Source organism: Erythrolamprus reginae, chromosome 8 (genome assembly GCF_031021105.1).
Source record: "Erythrolamprus reginae isolate rEryReg1 chromosome 8, rEryReg1.hap1, whole genome shotgun sequence".
Classification (NCBI taxonomy): Eukaryota; Metazoa; Chordata; class Lepidosauria; order Squamata; family Dipsadidae; genus Erythrolamprus; species Erythrolamprus reginae.
The window spans coordinates 11,257,482-11,276,690 of NC_091957.1; the positions used below are offsets into that span (position 1 = coordinate 11,257,482).

A 19,209-nucleotide genomic window follows, 5' to 3' on the forward strand; every position below is an offset into this window, starting at 1 on the left:
CAGCGAGATTTTGAACCAGATTTTGCACATGCGCAGCAGCCAAATCTCACCGCACGCCTGAAAATCTACATGTATAAGGTTAGGTATTGATATTGTGTTTTTATTCACGTATGTTTTATTTGAAGGCGCAGAAAAATAAATTAAAAATTATACCTCACCCCAAAAAACAGGCCTACTGGAAGCCTGAAAATAGGCCGTTTCAGGCCTTTGGAGGCTTCAGGGAGGCCTGCTAGGCCCAAAATGTGCAGTAGGGTTGTGCCTCCATGCGCGGGGGAGAATAGGGGTCATGCACGCATGCACAGAGTAGGTGAGGCAGTAGAAACATAGAAATCTGACAGCAGAAAAAGCCCTCATGGTCCATCTAGTCTGCCCTTATACTATTTTCTGCATTTTATCTTAGGATGGATATATGTTTATCCCAGGCATGTTTAAATTCAATTACTGTGGATTTATCTACCACGTCTGCTGGAAGTTTGTTCCAAGGATCTACTACTCTTTCAGTAAAATAATATTTTCTCACGTTGCTTTTGATCTTTCCCCCAACTAACTTCAGATTGTGTCCCCTTGTTCTTGTGTTCACTTTCCTATTAAAAACACTTCCCTCTTGGACCTTATTTAACCCTTTAACATATTTAAATGTTTCGATCTTGTCCCCCCTTTTCCTTCTGTCCTCCAGACTATACAGATGGGGTTCATTAAGTCTTTCCTGATACGTTTTATGCTTAAGACCTTCCACCATTCTTGTAGCCCCTCTTTGGACCCGTTCAATTTTGTCAATATCTTTTTGTAGGGGGTCATGTGCACATGGGGGTGTGGCACATGAGAGGCATTGCATTATGGGTGTGGGCACACCCACACACGCTATAGTGCACGCGTGCCTTTGGCACTTGAGGTAAAAATGGTTAATCATCGCTGTTCTAGGTCCACAGGTGGCTTCCACCCTGGTAGGACAACGCGTCCTAGCTAATCCGGGCGGAGATTTTAAGCTCTCCTACGTCTCTTCATCTAGCAGAGGCCTCCCATAGCCAAGTCAGGTTACATCTTGAACTCCACCGACGTGGAACTGAGCACCAAATGCTGTTCAGCGGCCCTCTCTAAATCGTCTCCCTCGCCAGCCGGTCTCGCCTTATTTAACCCGGAGACTCCTCAGCTGACAGCTGCACAAGGTGCAGCTGGCAAACGTCTCATGTCCTTGGAGTCCATGAAGCAATGACCCTCATGGCAAGGCCTTGCATTGTCGACCTCTATGTTGGTTGAGGGAGGCAGGATTCCCTTGGGTACCATCTATTGGGGGTCAAAGGAAAGGGGGAGTTTTGCCTTCTCTTTCTGCTCAAGATCCCCATGGACAATTGGTGGGCCACTGGGGGGCACAGAATCAGGGTGTCCAGGGGGGGGGGAATGCATTTTATTAGAATAATAATAATAATAATAATAATAATAATAATAATAAGAAGAAGAAGAAGAAGAAGAAGAAGAAGAAGAAGAAGAAGAAGAAGAAGAAGAAGAAATTTATTAGATTATTAGATTTGTATGCCGCCCCTCTCCGAGGACTCCGAGGATTTTGAAATCCCCTGATATTTCCCTGACATTTCCCTGTAACTTGCAATCTAGTTAAAGCGCGGTCATAGATGACGTTCATACTAAACAGCTAAGCCGTGGAGAAATATCGGTAGCTGAGGAAGCAAGTTGTTGCCACAGTTAGGCTCATTTTTGCTTGACTCTGCCAGGTAGCGTGATCCGTTTTTTGGGGGTTTTTTAACATGATTTTTCCCTGGCTTTTAAACATTTTAAAATGTTTTTCCCCCCTGATTTATTCTGTTTTTTTCACAAATTCCCTGGTAATTCCCTGATATTTCCCAAACTGCAGATTTCCCTGATAATTCCCTGATTTCCCTATTTACACCTTTTTCAATGGTCAATGGTCCAAATCAATGGTCTGTATTCAAATCTCATTTCCTCACTCCCCTCATATACTCTCCCATCTACCTTCCTTCCCGTCTCTCCAACCTTCCTTCCTCCTCTCGCCTCTCCTCCTTTGAACTTCTTCAAAAAATTTCCTCCCTCTCTTTCTTGGCCTTTTCTTGAGTGATTTCTACTTCAAAGAAAAAGAAAATTTTATTTGGCAGACTATCAATATAATATTTTTAATCTATTCCCTTGTCTTATTTCCTGTTTTTAAATTGTCTTAAACACATTTGTTGTTGTTATTCTTTATTTTGGTATACACTTTAATAATAGTATTAACTAAAAACCTTTATAAGTTCTAATTTCATCACCTGGGTTAATTTATTTCTTATCTCTTCTCTTCTTGCTATTTTTATCTTAATACCGACCATAAAAAAACTCACTTTCTATCCATTTAAAACACTTCATCCAAACTTTGTAACACTCAGAGTTTATTTATTTATTGGATTTATATGCCGCCCCTCTCCAAAGATTCAGGGCGGCTAACAGCAATCATAAAACAGCGTACAATAATAATCCAATACTAAAAAACGATTAAAAACCCATTAATATAAAAGTCCTGTCTATCCTTTAGTCTCATTGTAATTCTACTCATCTACAATCCAAATTTTGTTTGCCATTGTTTGTTTTCGGCCTTCAGGCCTGACACTACTTTCGGAAACTGGGGGGGAGATGTTGTGGCCCCCCAACGGCTGGTGCAGCTGATAGCGTATGCCGTTCCAGGGAAGACCGACTTGGTGATGTGCCAGTTTCCTGTGCAGTTAGCACCCGAGTCGGACAGTGAGGAGGCTGGTGAGGACTTCGGAACCTCCAGCCCCTCAGAGCAGTGATGAGGAAGAGGCTTCCCCTCTTCTTGATGCAAGAGTGCGCAGAGCTGCCAAGAGACAGGAATGGTTACTCCAGAGGAGGTCTCCTCGGGAGTAAGACTGGGGCTAATTGGCCACTCCCCTAGTAGTCTAGTTAAGGACAGCAGAGGCACCTGAAAGGCCGCAGGAAACGTTTTAGAATTGTATATTTATTTATTTGTTGTTTTTTTTAGATTTGTATGCCGCCCATCTCCATAGACTTGTATATCCGTCGTGGGTGCCTCGTGCCTAAGAAAATCTCTACTCTGCTTTCCTGCTTCGGCTTGCTTATCGAGAAAGACTTCTAGGCATTTTGCCAAGCCTTTGAAACTTCTTCAGATAACGAGAAATAATTGCATTGTTCTGACTTAAGACTTTGCTGAACTTATGCCAGCTGCTAATGACGATTGATTAGCAGCCGAGTTTGTTTGCAAGAAAAGATTGCTTTTAGATTTGTGTGCGTGTGTGTGTGTCTCCACTACTAAGCCAGTCATTAGTAGTGGTTTATTGATTAAATTAAGTTCGTCCAAACTGTGTGTTACGTTCTTAACTGGAGAAGAACAGGAGGAGCTTGGGTGATATATAGTCATAATAACATTATTTTCTCTAAGAGTCAAGGCTGTCTTGCCCTGCACCTGGAGGGGAGTGGTTAGGAAACATCTCCAGTTGTGTCTATGCATTGATTGGACCATGTGATGGACTTGTGGGTGCTGGGCAAGGCAGAGGTGGGCTGCTGCTGGATAGGTCCAGTTCAGGTGGACCAATAGTTGCGACCAGTAGTGGCTTGCAGCCAGTACACCTGGCATCGGCGTCCCGGTGGCGGAAATGGCGATGCATACGCATCTCCATGTGCCCACCGCGTGCACATGCGAGATTTCGCTTCTGCGCATGTGCAGAAAATCAGCAAAATCTTGCGCACAAGAGTATCCTCACGCGAGATTTCACTTGCTGCGCATGCGCAGAAGCAAAATCTCTCACCAATGCAGAAGCAAAATCTCTCACCAATGGGCGTCTGCGCACCCACTGGGCGTGTGCGCACCCACAACAATCCCAGATGACATACCGGCAACGGACGGTAAGTGGAACCCTCGCCTGGTTACGACCAATGGCTTGGCTGACCACCTGCCTTGGCGCTATCACGTCCTATATAATTCCCTGTTTATAAAATCCGTGCGCATGAGCAGAAGGCTTCACCAGCGCACGCTCACATTTTCGGTTCTGGCCAAACCGGCTGTTTGGCCTTTGGATAGATTGACCTTGAAAATTAAACAGGAACCAAATACTATCAAAGATGGAACCTAAATTTTAACAGAAGTTAGAAAAAAGGGGGAGATTAAGTGGAGATTAAGAATGTAATCAGAATGGTTAAGAAAATGAAATACCCGGTCAACACGATGTTTATTAAGCACTTAAGAAATGTAATCAATAAAAAAAGATCAATAAAATTTGGAGAGAGTGGGGAAAAAAGACTGAAGAAGGAGCTACAAGATAAGCATGTTACTCAACCAAGCGCAACCTTGGTTCTTTCCTGGCCACAGAGAAGAAGAGGGAAACCTTGTCTTCTGCTAGGAAGATAATGTCTCCATGTAATGATGATCTACCATCTATCCATCATCTATCGACACACTTCCATCCTTCTGAGATCGGTAAAATGAGGGCTCAGATTGTTGGGGACAAAGGGTGTAAATGCACTATGAAGCGGTGTATAAGTGCTACTGCAATTTATTTCTGTCTCTCCACCTGCCTATCTGCCTATCTACCTATCATCCATCCATCCATCTCTGTCATCTATCTATCTATCCATCCCTCTTATCTATCATCTATCAATCTACAGGGTGCGTTCCAAAAGTAATGCAATTATTTTTTTAAAAAGTAATTTATTACACAGATTTGCACAAACACTTAAAAGTCTTCAAAGTACTGTCCTTGGGTCTCTATACATTTTTTCCAACGACTCTGCCATAACCGGTACGTGCCCTGGAAGGAGTCTTCAGGGATCTCTCGCAAGGTCTTCGTCACGGCTGATTGGATCTCTTCTATGGACGAAAAATATGCCTTGCCACAACGCGTTACGAGTCGGCTAGTTCCTGGCCAAACACCAACGCTGACCCCCACCCCACCCCCCCATAGTCCTATCGTCAACCCAGCAGACTTCTTTTTGTTCCCAGCCCTGAAAGGAACCCGTTTTTCATCCATAGAAGAGATCCAATCAGCTGTGACAAAGACCTTGCGAGAGATCCCCGAAGACGCCTTCCAGTCATTGCAGAGAATGGAAAATGGAAAAAATGTGTAGAGGCCCAAGGACAATACTTCGAAGAATTTTAAGTGTTTGTGCAAATCTGTTCAATAAATTAGTTTTTTAAAAATTGCATTACTTTTGGAACGCACCCTGTATCATCTATCTATCTATCCATCCATCCATCCATTTATGATCTATCTGTCTTTCTCTTCCTCCCTCCCTCTATCTTTCTCTCTCTATCCATCCATCATCCATCCATCCATCCATCCATCCATCCATCATCCATTCATCCATCCATCCATCCATGTCATACCAACGAACCTTCCAAGACCAAGTAGATCCCCCCAACTGATGTGTCTATGGAATGAAATTTCCACCCAGTACTAGATGGTACATATCTCAAGAATTTTAGGCTAAAATATAAAATGGGTCAGACCCATGTTTCGTCCACTCACTTGCTATTCCGGCTATCAGCCGCTTCCTCTTTGTCCTCTGAGCCGCCCTCCATCTGAGAAGACTTGTTCGTCTCATCCATCCAATCGGAGACCTGCTTAAGGGCACATTCGACGGTGGAGACCATGTTCTGGACGGCTTCGAGTTCCTCTGGAGACGGATAAATCGTTGAATGTTTCATCATCACGTGCCGGTCATCGTTAGCAAACGATCGGATTGATCTCTGTGGGGGTTTAAGGGAACTGTTGTAAGATGAGGACCACCTCTATCCCAAACTAGGCTTCGGAGGACTAGAACTCGTAGGCGATCCTTTTTTCTCCCAACTCCCAAGGGATAATATCAGGAAAAACCAGAGTTTTTCCAACCGAATCAATGGTGCTTTCAAAGCCATAACTCACTTTCTCTCTCTCATCTATCATTTTCTTATCCTATCTATCTATCTATCTATCTATCTATCTATCTATCTATCTATCTATCTATCTATCCATCCTAGCTAGCTATCATTTATCCATCCATCACTTTTCTTTCTTTCTTTCTCTTGCTTTTATTTCTATCTATCATCTATCTATCTGTCTGTCTCTCTGTCTGTCTGTCTGTCTATCTATCTATCCTAGCTAGCTAGCTATTATTTATCCATCCATCCATCACTTTTCTTTCTTTCTTTCTCTTGCTTTTTTTCCCTATCTATAATCTATCTATCTATCATCTATTTTATCTATCATCTAGCTAGCTAGCTAGCTACCTATTATTATTCATCCATCCATCTCTTTTCTTTCTTATTCTTTCCTTTCTACATTCCTTGCTTCATTTCTATCATCTACCTGTCCCCTATCTATCTATCCATCCCTCCCTTCCTTCCTCCCTCCATCCATCCACCTACCCATTATCTATCCATCTATCTTCTATCTATCTATCTATCTATCTATCTACCTACGTACCTACCTACCTACTATCTATCCATCTATTTCCTATCTATCTACCTACCTACCTATTATCTATTCATCTATCTCCTATCTACCTACCTACCTACCTATTATCTATCCATCTATCTCCTATCTATCTATCTATCTATCTATCTATCTATCTACCTACCTACCTACCTACCCATCTACCTACCAACCTACCTCTTATCTATCTATCTATCTATCTATCTATCTATCTATCTATCTATCCATCCATCTAACTCTTATCTTTCTATCTTTCTATCTATCTTTCTACCATCTCTCTCTCTCCATCTCATTGCAGTGAGAAGGGTGTTTTTTAAATGCCATATCGCTGCCATCTGGCAGGGAAAATGGGGAGGGGGAGGGAGGGAAAATTACAGCCATCACAGCCCTGGAGAATCTCCAGGGAAAAAGACAACCCCTCCCCGTGGACCTCCCGAGTTCAAGGTTACAACTCGCAAATGTCACTTTTATTAGGCAAGGTTATTTATGCCCATCTTTTGCTCTGGCGCTTAATAATTCATGCCACGGCAGCCTCCACACTGGGGGTTTCCTACTGCGGGCGTCCCTGCTATAAATCAAGGTCGGTTTCTTTTTTTTTCCTCCATAGCTTAAGAGCCTTAACGACACAGTCCTGTTTTGCAAGCCCGAGGCTAGCTGGTTAAGTAGGCAGCAAAGGAGATCCTCCGTGCTCCAGGCTGATGGTTTTTCTCCCCCACCCTGGGCCAGTGGAGGGCTGCCAAAAATTTTCACAGCCACACTGTGGCCATGGCTTATTGTGTGGGTGTGGCTTGATGGTCATGTGATCGGGTAGGAGTGGCTCGTTGGCCATGTGACCAGCTGGGAGTGGCTTGACAATCATGTGACTGGGTGGGAGTGGCTTACCAACCAAGATAAGTTTTTTTTTAAATAAAAAAAATCTTTATTAATTATATACATTAAAAAAAAGAATAGAAATAGAAACAACAAACAAAAAGAAAACAAACGAAACATAAACATCTATAGTGCATAATGAAGGGTATCCTAACATAGAACAATAAAGAAAAAATACAAATTTCTAGCCTGGTCTATATTTTCATAAAACTATTTTATGTTAAGTTTTCCTATACTGTATATACATCAAGGTAAGTTGTCAAATAGGTGCTTGGATTCTTTTTCGGTTGATTAAATCCCATTATTTGAATAGCCACAAAAAAAGGACAAATGATAAACAGCATTATTTGTTGAGGAGCACAGTCACATTTTAAGGTTTTGTACTGAACTTTTATCATACTGATCTTTTATCCGTATGATAAAAGATTAGGCAAGTACAGTGTTCCCTCGATTTTCGCGGGTTCAAACTTCACGAATAGCCTATACCACGGTTTTAAAAAAATATTAATTGAAAAATACTTCGTGAGTTTTTTTCTATACCACGGTTTTTCCCACCCAATGACGTCATATGTCATCGCCAAACTAATAATTTTTGCAAATAAATAACAAAAAAAATAATTATTGTTAATAAATAATTATGTTTATAAATATCAGGATCACTAAGTGTCTTATTCAATGGTGAGTACCAGTAATAATGGTGAGTAAATGGTTGTTAAGGGGATGGGGAATGGTAATTTAGGGGCTTAAAGTGTTAAGGGATGGCTTGTGATACTGTCCACAGCCAAAAATGGTGTATTTACTTCCGCATCTCTACTTCGCGGAAATTCGACTTTCGCGGGCGGTCTCGGAACGCATCCCCCACGGAAATCGAGGGAACACTGTAGCTCGATTTTCTTTAATCACCATAAACGTTCTAGATAACGATTAAAATGGTTAAAGCGTTTATGGGTAAAAACACTACTTGATGATTTCCTATTTGAAAAGTAATTAAGGATCATACTAAGGGACTACAACTGTCTTATCTGTTCTTTTATTTATTATAAACTTGCTTTAATTTCTCTGTGACTGTGTGTGTTTGAAATTCATTCCAAACTCACTGGGGGCTAATTGCCAAGGGCCCGGCACAACACTTACCAACCAATATAAGTTTCCCAATAGGTGCTTCGACTCTTTTTCAGTTGATTAAATCCCATTATTTGAATAGCCACAAAAAGGACCAACGATAGACAGCATTATTTGTTGAGGAGCACAGGAACATTTTAAGGTTTTGTACTGAGCCCACAAGGTTTAGTAGGATAACAGATTAGGCAAGTAGCTCAATTTTCTTTCATTGCTATAAATGTTCAGTTCTAGATAATGATTAAAACGATTAAAGCGTTTATGGGTAAAAACATACTACTTGATGATTTCCTATTTGAAAAGTAATTAAGGATCACACTTATTTTATTGATTGATTGATTGATTGATTGATTGATTTTGTCCATTACACAATGAGGGTTAGAGTGGGTATACATATAGTAAATATATAATGAAGGTTATAGAGCAGTGGTTCTCAACCTTTCTAATGCCACGACCCCTTAATACAGTTCCTCGTGTTGTGGTGACCCCCAACCATAAGTCTAGCATCCATTCTCCCAAAAGAGCTTTAAGCTGATTGGCAGGAAGATCAGAGGGACCCCCCCCCTTGTAAACGTCTGATTGGTCGGATTGTAAAAATATGTTCCAAGGGCCAGAATAAAAGCTTTAGTTCATAACGCCATGGGAAATTTGTCTTAGGCAACCCCTGTGAAACGGTCATTCGACCCCCAAAGAGGTCCCGACCCCCAGGTTGAGAACCACTGTTATAGAGGATATACTCATAGAAAGATATATCTAAGGGAATAAAGAAGGAAGGACAATAAAAAAAACTATTAAGTATTCAATAAATAGTGCATAAACCTACTACCCCCGCTGCATCCCTGTCCCCCCCACCCCACCCCCATGGAGCCAGCAGCCCATCACTGCCCAGATTCTCCCCAGGTGACCAGCCAGCAGGACCTACCATGGCTACAGCAGACTTCACCTCCGGTGCTCCTCGCCTTTCTCCTTCTCCCTCCTCCTGGGTATCTTGGCTAGGCACTGAGACTTCGACCAGCAGCTCCACATAAGCCTCTCAAGTCTTTCCCCAGCTCAGAAAGGTCACCCAGGTGTGGCGTTCCTGGAGTCAGGTTCCACCAGGCACCTGCAAAGCCCCGGAGAGAGAGAAACAGGGGAAAAAAATTCAGATGGAAATCGGAAACCCGTTTCCATGGGAAATGGCTGCAGGAAATGGAAGGTGTGTATTTTCGGCGGGAGGCAGAAATTGTCCCCCAAAGGGGTAGCTCTTCAGCCCCACCTCCTGCCGCACGAATCCCAGCAACCGGTTAGGTCCCACAGAGTCGGCCTTCTTCGGGTCCCGTCGACTGAACAATGTCGTCTGGCGGGATCCAGGGGAAGAGCCTTCTCTGTGGGGGCCCCGACCCTCTGGAACCAGCTCCCCCCTGAGATTAGGATTGCCCCCACCCTCCCTGCCTTTCGTAAACTCCTTAAGACCCACCTCTGCCATCAGGCATGGGGGAACTAAAACATCTCCCCCTTGCCCATGTTGTTTTGTTGATTGATTGACTGTGTGTCTGTTTTTTATATATATTGGGATTGTTTTATGACATTACTAATTTTAAATTGTAATTAGATTGGTGGGCATTGGATTTGTTATTATGTACTGTTTTTTATTATTGTTGTGAGCCGCCCCGAGTTTGCGGAGAGGGGCGGCATATAAATCCAATAAATCTAATCTAACTTCCAGCTCCTTTGAAACTTTCATCGGGTTCTTCTTCTCCCTCCACACCCGTCCATCTAAAATCACGTTGCATAAAGAAGAAACATTTAAGGTCCATCTTACAGACCCTTGGCCAATTTTGAGGGTCAACCCACCAGGAACGCATAATAATAATAATTAATAATAATAATAATGATAGTAATAGTAGTAGTAGTAGTAGTAATAATAATAATAATAATAATAATAATAATAATAATACATCCTGATTGTGGAGTAAAAGAAAGCATGGATCATCGATGAAACAATCGATCACATACTCAGCTGATGCAAAAAGATCGCACAGACTGACTACAAGCATAGACATGATGCTGTGGCACAGATGATCCACTGGAACTTGTGCCAGAACTACCATTTACCAGTGGCAAAGAACTGGTGGGATCATAAGCCCAAAAAAGTGGTCAAAAATGAGCAAGCAAAACTACTGTGGGACTTCCGACTTCAGACTGATCGAATTCTGAAGCATAACACACCAGACATTGTGATCGTGGAGAAAAAGAAAGTATGGATCATCGACATCGCAATCCCAGGAGACAGCAGAATTGAGGAGAAGCAGCTAGAGAAATTAGTGAAATACGAAGATCTAAAAATCGAGCTGCAACGACTCTGGCATAAGCCCATGAAAGTGGTCCCAGTGGTACTTGGCACGCTGGGCGCAGTGCCAAAGGATCTCAGCGGACATTTGAAAACCATCGGAATTGACAAAATCTCCATCTGTCAATTGCAAAAGGCCGCTTTACTGGGATCGGCAGACATAATTTGCCGCTACATCACGCAGTCCTAGGTGCTTGGGAAGTGCCCGACTGGTGATGAAATACGAAATCCAGCATAGTGATCTCGTTTGCTGTGTTGTATTGACATAATAATAATAATAATAATAATAATAATAATAACAACAACAACAACAACAACAACAACAAAGCATAACCATAGCCATAGCCATAACCATAACAATAATAACAATAATAACAATAACAATAATAGTAATCTAATAATAATAATAGATCCAAAATGCAGACTTTGCAAGGAAGCTGATGAAACAATTGATCCCATCCTCAGCAGCTACAAGAAAATCACACAGACAGACTACAAACAGAGGCACAACTACGTGGCCCAGATGCTCCATTGGAACCTCTGGAGGCCTGAAAAAGCCCATTTCCCAAACTCTGGTGGGTCTAGTAGGCCCGTTTTCCGCACTTCCCAGGTTCCAGGGACAAAATTGCCCTCCCCCATCTCATCAAAGACTCTCTGGAAGCCGAGAATGCCCTCCCAGAGTCTCCGGGTGAGCTGAAAATCAGAAGGCTGGCACGTACATGTACGTTGGAGCTGAGTTAGGGTAAAAGCTCGCGTGCCAGCAGATATGATTGCCGATTAACTTCCAGACACAATTCAAAGTGTTGGTGATGACCTATAAGGCCCTACATGGCATCGGACCAGAATACCTACGGGACCACCTTCTGCCGCATGAATCCCAGCTGCCGATTAGGTCCCACAGAGTTGGCCTTCTCCGGGTCCCGTTGACTAAACAATGTTGTCTGGCGGGACCTAGGGGAAAAACCTTCTCTGTGGTGGCCCCAGCCCTCTGGAATCAACTCCCCCCCGGAGATTCGAACTGGTTGTGATTGTATAGTATTGATTGTTTTTTTTAAGATAGCAGATTTTTAGTCATAGTTTTAACTACTAGATTTGTAGTATACTGTTTTATTGCTGTTGTGAGCCGCCCCGAGCCTTCGGAGAGGGGCGGCATACAAGTCTAATAAATAATACAGTAATAATAATAATAATAATAATAATAATAATAATAATAATTATTATTATTATTATTATTATTATCATTATTATTATTATGGCTCCATGTGCCATCACTGCACTATGGAATGCAGAATATCAGAGTTGAAAGGGACCTTATAGGTCATCTAGTCCAACCCCGCTGCTCACGCAGGAGTCCCTACACCATTTCCGACAAATGGCGGTGCAATTTCCTCTTGAAACTCCCAAGTGTTGGAGCTCTCACAACCTCCACAGGCAACTTCTGTTCCATTGGTTGATCACTCTGTCAGAAAATTCCTCCTTATTTCCAGGTCGAATCTCTCTTTGGTTAGTTTCCATCCGTTATTCCTTGTCTGGTTTAGGGGAGGCGAGGTGTGGGTGTGTCGAGTAAAGCTCTTATGATGGTCGCACACCTTACTTCCCCTAAACTCTAACAAAGATGTTACCTAAAATGGTTAGAAAATGTTTGGAAACCAACCCACAAAGCTCAGAGAACAAACTTCCACCCTCACAGAAACATGGAAAACTGAAGGCAGAAAAAGACCTCCTGGTCCATCTACTCTGCCCTTATGCTATTTCCTGTATTTTATTTTAGGATGAATATATGCTTATCCCAGGCAGTTCAGTTACTGTGGATTTACCAACCACGTCTCCTAGAAGTTTGTTCCAAGCATCTACTACTCTTTAAGTAAAATTTCATGAACTGTTTTGTCTACCCCATATAAATACAGTGGTACCTCTACTTAAGAAATTAATTTGTTCCGTCACCAGGTTCTTAAGTAGAAACAATTTTTCCCATAGGAATCAATGTAAAAGCAAATAAAGGTCTTAAGCATAAAACGTATCAGGAAAGACTTCATGAACTCCATCTGTATAGTCTGGAGGACAGAAGGAAAAGGGGGGACATGATGGAAACATTTAAATATGTTAAAGGGTTAAATAAGGTCCAGGAGGGAAGTGTTTTTAATAGGAAAGTGAACACAAGAACAAGGGGACACAATCTGAAGTTAGTTGGGGGAAAGATCAAAAGCAACATGAGAAAATATTATTTTACTGAAAGAGTAGTAGATCCTTGGAACAAACTTCCAGCAGACGTGGTAGATAAATCCACAGTAAGTGAATTTAAACATGCCTGGGATAAACATATATCCATCCTAAGTTAAAATACAGAAAATAGTATAAGGGCAGACTAGATGGACCATGAGGTCTTTTTCTGCCGTTAGACTTCTATGTTTCAATGTTTCTAACGTGTGCAAACCCATTAGGAAAGAAATAAAAGTTCAGAATTTGGGTGGGAGGAGGAGGAAGAAGAGGAGGAAAAGGACAGTCGCTGCCAAAGGAAGGTGAGGTCCATCCACCTATCATCTATTTTATCATCTGTCTACTATCTACCTCCTATCTATCTATCTATCTATCTATCTATCTATCTATCTATCTATCTATCTATCTATCTATCATCTGTCTCTCTCTCTCTCTCTCTCTCCTATCTATCTATATGATCTATCATCCATTTATCATCTATCTACCTATTATCTATCAATCTATTCTCTCTCTCTCTTTCTCTCTAGCTATCTATCTTCTACTGTATTTTGTGGAGTATAAGACGCATCTTTTTCCTCCCTAAAAGAGGCTGAAAATTTGGCTGTAGCTTTTTCAAAGCTTTTTTTTTCCAGCCCTACCGGGGTGCTAACGATCTTCCTGGCTCTTTGTGGCTTGCAGGCTTGTTTTCATTGTTACTCCCTCTGAAAAATGTTTTTTTTCCCCCAGCCCTATCCAGGGGATAAAATAATGTGCTGAAGCTGACCAAACTAAGGATGCTAGCCAGATGAATACCTGGCAGGTAGATATTTCCACCCCCTATTTTCCTCCCTCCCTCCCTCCCTCCAACCAACATCCGACAAACATACATACAAAAAGGAGCCTTAGAAGCATTCTACCAAAGGACCACCACGTATGGTGGGCTTTCTAGTCGATTTCACAGTAGGAAAGTCCCAAGTAAACATAGAAACATAGAAGTCTGACGGCAGAAAAAGACCTCATGGTCCATCTAGTCTGCCCTTATACTATTTTCTGTATTTTATCTTAGGATGGATATATGTTTATCCCAGGCATGTTTAAATTCAGTGACTGTGGATTCATCAACCACGTCCGCTGGAAGTTTGTTCCAAGCATCTACTCCTCTTTCAGTAAAATAATATTTTCTCACGTTGCTTTTGATCTTTCCCCCAACTAACTTCAGATTGTGTCCCCTTGTTCTTGTGTTCACTTTCCTATTAAAAACACTTCCCTCGTGGACCTTATTTAACCCTTTAACATATTTAAATGTTTCGATCATGTCCCCCCCTTTTCCTTCTGTCCTCCAGACTATAGAGATTGAGTTCATTAAGTCTTTCCTGATACGTTTTATGCTTAAGACCTTCCACCATTCTTTGGACCCGTTCAAGTTTGTTAATATCTTTTCATAGGTGAGGTCTCCAGAACTGAACACAGTACAGTGATCCCTCGATTATCGCGAGGGTTCCGTTCCAAGACCCCTCGCGATAATCGATTTTTCGCGATATAGGGTTGCGGAAGTAAAAACACCATCTGCGCATGCGCACCCTTTTTTTCATGGCCGCGCATGCGCAGATGGTGGAGTTTGCGTGGGCGGCGGGGAAGACCCAGGGAAGGTTCCTTCCGCCGCCCAGCAGCTGATCTGCTCGGTAGCGCAGCAGCAGCGAGCAGACGAAGATCGGGGTTTCCCCTTTGCGTGGGCGGCGGGGAAACCCCGATCTTCGTCTGCTCGCTGCTGCTGCGGCCGCCCAGCAGCTGATCTGCTCGGTAGCGCAGCAGCAGCGAGCAGACGAAGATCGGGGTTTCCCCGCCACCCACGCAAAGGGGAAACCCCGATTCGGCTCCCCGCTGCTACCGCGCTGCCGAGTAGATCAGCTGCTGGGCGGCCGCAGCAGCAGCGAGCAGACGAAGATCGGGGTTTCCCCGCCGCCCACGCAAAGGGGAAACCCTGATTCGGCTCCTCGCTGCTACCGCGCTGCCGAGCAGATCAGCTGCTGGGCGGCCGCAGCAGCAGCGAGCAGACGAAGATCGGGGTTTCCCCGCCGCCCACGCAAAGGGGAAACCCCGATTCGGCTCCTCGCTGCTACCGCGCTGCCGAGCAGATCAGCTGCTGGGCGGCTGAAGGAACCTTCCCTGGGTCTTCCTCGCTGATGCCCCACTCGCCCGCCCGCCCGCCCACCGCCCGCCAGCAAGAGGGGGAGAGATAGAGAAAGAGAGAGAAGGAAAGAGATGAGAGAGGGAGGAAGAGAGTGTGAGAGAGGAAGAAGCAAGATAGAGAAAGAGAGAGAGAAAGAAAGATGAGGAAGGAAGAGAGTGACGTCATCGGGTGGGAAAAATCGCGATATAGCATTTCGCGAAGAACGAGATCGCGAAGAACGAGGGATCACTGTATTCCAAATGTGGTCTCACCAGCGCTCTATATAACAGGATCATAATCTCCCTCTTCCTGCTTGTTATACCTCTAGCTAAGCAGCCAAGCATCCTACTTGCTTTCCCTACCTCCTGACTGCACTGCTCACCCATTTGGAGACTGTCAGAAATCACTACCCCTAAGTCCTTCTCTTCTGAAGCTTTTGCTAACACAGAAGGTGTTGACCTTCTCGAGTTCAACCATACCTTCCTTGAACGTTCTGGATGCTACAGGCGCTAAGTAGCCTCTTCTTCACATGGGGCAGCCTCTACCACATGGCAAGTCCCTCTTTCCGATTTATTTCAGAGATCAAAAGCGTTGAAGCTGCAACTTTCCATCGCCAGCAAGTTGGACCTGTTTGACCAGAAGTGCAGCTACTCCAAGCCTGCTCGACCGGTCTTCCTTCTCAACCGAAAAGAAGACAAGGAGAAAAGGGATTTAGGACTCTAATCCTGAACCTATTTGAGCACAAACACCTTTGATTCAGAGCCGCCGGAAGAAAAGTTTTCCCATTCTTGCGACAAATTCTTCTTCTAGTCCACAAGAAAATCAGGCCACTTCAAGTGACCTTCCGTCCGAAGAGAAGCTCCAGCGACAGCAGTATCAAAACTTTTATCACATCAGGGGCCAGTCTTGAACCCTGCTTCTCCTTCCCTCCCGGCCTGTCATTGTTGTTTTGCTTCTCTCCTACTCCTCTGGCTGGACTTTGGACAGTCTCATACGTCTCTCTCTCTCTCCCTGCTCTTTGAACAATTAACCGCCCGGTGTGTGATTTCTCCTTGTTGTTGCTGGCTCACTTAAATTGCAGCACTACCTGCAAAGTCGGCGTGTCAGGGTTTCCAAGTAGTAGATCCACTGCAAGCAAAAACTCCGAGGCAGGTGGATTCCTCAAAGAACAGCTTTATTGGAGATATCGAATTGGCACATAGTTGGTGAAAACTGACTCTAGAAAGTCCCTCCGTTTTCGTCTCATCAAAAGGCCAGGCCCGCTTCAAGGTTGACACGGCATTCTTAGTGGGCAGTTCAAAGCCCGTTCCAAGGTTGGGCAGCGGTGGCCCAAGGAGGGCTCAGCCTGACATTCCTGGGTTAAATATAGCCACGGTCTGCCTTGTGAAAGACGAGCATTCCAGCCGACACTGGTTATGCTGAGACAGACTTGGACAACTCCTTGTCTTCCAGTGACCTCACTTCGTAACAACTCTGTTCCTCGCCGTTGCATCATTCGATCCCCTCCTTTGCAAGTGGCCCGTCAAGGAACTTGGCCAAGCCACAACGGCGGCATAACGCAACCCAACTAAACAACTGGGAAGCCAGCCGTGGGCATACCAAACATGTTAAGAGATTCGAAGGAAGCATGCCATCTCCCTCTTAGCAATTTTGGATCCACCGACTACACCTTTGAAGTGTGCTCAGCTTGGGCTTTTGAGTCATTCTCTGACTCCATGCAAAGATGTTTCTAAGGAAGTCTTGCGCACAGGTATCTGATGTGATTCAGCAGGAGAAGCTAAGCAGAATCACATCAGATAACTCTACAATTATCACAACGAAGATGTTACTTCCCTCCCTCCCAAGGCTGTGTGCTCTCTCCATTTGTCTTCTCTCTGACTGCATCGCTAATGATCCATCTGTTAAAAACTACGAAAGTTCGCAGGTGACACAACCGTGATGGGACTCATTCGAGACAATGATGAATCCACCTACAGACGGGAGGTCGAACAACTAACCTTGTGGTGCTACTAGAACAATCTGGAACTGAACACACTCAAAACCGTAGAAGTGGGGTAGACTTTAGGAGAAACCCGCCCATATTTCCACCTCTTGCAATACTAGACAACATTTATTTATTTTTATTTATTGGATTTGTATGCCTCCGTAGACTCGGGGCGGCTAACAACAATGATAAAAACAGCATGTAACAATCCAATTAATAAAACAACTACCGTGTTTCCCCGAAAGTAAGACAGTGTCTTACTTTCTTTTTACCCCCAAAAGCCCCACTACGTCTTACTTTCGGGGTATGTCTTACATTGGAAAAAAATTGAAAGGGTCGCTTTCCCGAAGGCATCTCCCCAGAGTCCAGAAGGGCAGCCGCGGGACAGGAGCCTCGTGAGCCCTTTTCCAAGTTCAACCTCAGGGCTCCAAGCGGCGTGCACGCGTGGAGCCGCAGACGCGTGTCGGGGAAGCGTGTGTCTGGAGGGGAGGAGCCGCTCTGCGCAGTTGGGCAGCCCCACCTGCCTGCCGGAAAGGAGGCGGGCGAAGGAGGGCGCAGCTCCGGCCGCTCGCCTCGGAGCCGGTCGGCCTCGCTGGCCGCTTGCAGCCGAGCCTCGGCAGGACTCGGTTGCTGGGACGAGCGCCTTCGCTGCAAGCCTCCGCCCGCTCGGCTCGCTTTGGACCAGCGCCATCCTTCGCTTTGCCAAGCCGGGGAAGAGGCGGTGGCGCCGCGGCGAGGCGAAGGGCGCGCGGGGAACTTGGAAGCAACGTCATCGGGCTCCCCCACCCCGTGTTTCCCCAAAAGTAAGACATATGTCTTACTTTCGGGGTACGGCTTATATTAGCCGACCCCCCTGAAACCCCCGATACGTCTTACAATCAGGGGTGTCTTACTATCGGGGAAACAGGGTAAAAACCCTTATTATAAAACCAAACATACACACAAACATACCATGCATAACTTGTAATGGCCAGGGGAAAGGAGTATCTTAACTCCCCCATGCCTGGCGGCATAAGTGAGTCTTGAGTAGGGAGGGTGGGGGCAGTTCTAATCTCCAGGGGGAGTTGGTTCCAGAGGGCCGGGGTCGCCACAGAGAAGGCTCTTCCCCTGGGGCCCGCCAAACGACATTGTTTAGTCGACGGGACCCGGAGAAGGCTAAGTCTGTGGGACCTTATCGGTCGCTGGTATTCGTGCGGTAGCAGGCGGTTCCAGAGGTAATCTGGTCAGTATCAACAATAGAGACCTTCAAATTTCTAGGTTCGACCACATAGTAAAATCTAAAATGGACACCTAACATCAAAAACGTCATCAAAAAAGCACAACAAAGAATGTTCTTTCTGCGCCAACTCAAGAAGCTCAAACTGCCCGAGGAGCTGCTGATCCAGTTCTACAGAGAAATTATTGGTCTGTCATCTGCACCTCTATAACTGTCTGGTTCGGTTCTGCAACCCATCAAGAGAGACACAGACTTCAGAGGAGAATCAGAACTGCAGAAAAAACTATTTATTAAGTTTGCTTCTCATCGTTCCCATCATCCATTTCCTCCCACTTATGACTGTAGCTTTTTTGCTTGTATCCTTACAATTTATATTAATTGGTTCCTAATATGATTTGATTGCTTATTTGTACCTGGACTATCATTAAGTGTTGTACCTCATTATTCTTGACAAATGTAACTTTTATGTATACTGAGAATATGTGCACCAAGACAAATTCCTTGTGTGTCCAATCACACTGGGCCAATAAAATTCTATTCTATTCTCTATTCTATTTTCTATTCTATTCTATTTTTCTAACCTATCCTATTCTATTCATTTTCTATTATATTTTATTCAATTTTCTACTCTTATTTTTCTATTCTATTCTATTCTATTTTCTATTCTATTCTACTGTATATTCTATATTCTATTCTATTTTCTACTCTATTTTTCTATTCTATTCTTATTTTCTACTCTATTTTTCTATTCTATTCTATTTCCTACTCTATTTTTCTATTCTATTCTTATTTTCTACTCTATTTTTCTATTCTATTCTAATTTCTACTCTATTTTTCTATTCTATTCTATTTTCTACTCTATTTTTCTATTCTATT

The 19,209-nt window shown here is 43.9% G+C and overlaps 1 protein-coding gene across 1 annotated transcript in view; it reads right to left on the bottom strand.

Annotated features, from left to right (window-relative positions):
- Positions 1-19,209, bottom strand: part of STRBP (spermatid perinuclear RNA binding protein) — a 104,279-nt gene that overhangs the window by 42,438 nt on the left and 42,632 nt on the right. The window contains 2 exon segments of the mRNA XM_070758858.1: positions 5,505-5,725; positions 9,361-9,540. Coding sequence (XP_070614959.1) covers positions 5,505-5,725; positions 9,361-9,363 — 224 coding nt within the window. The 5' untranslated portion in view covers positions 9,364-9,540.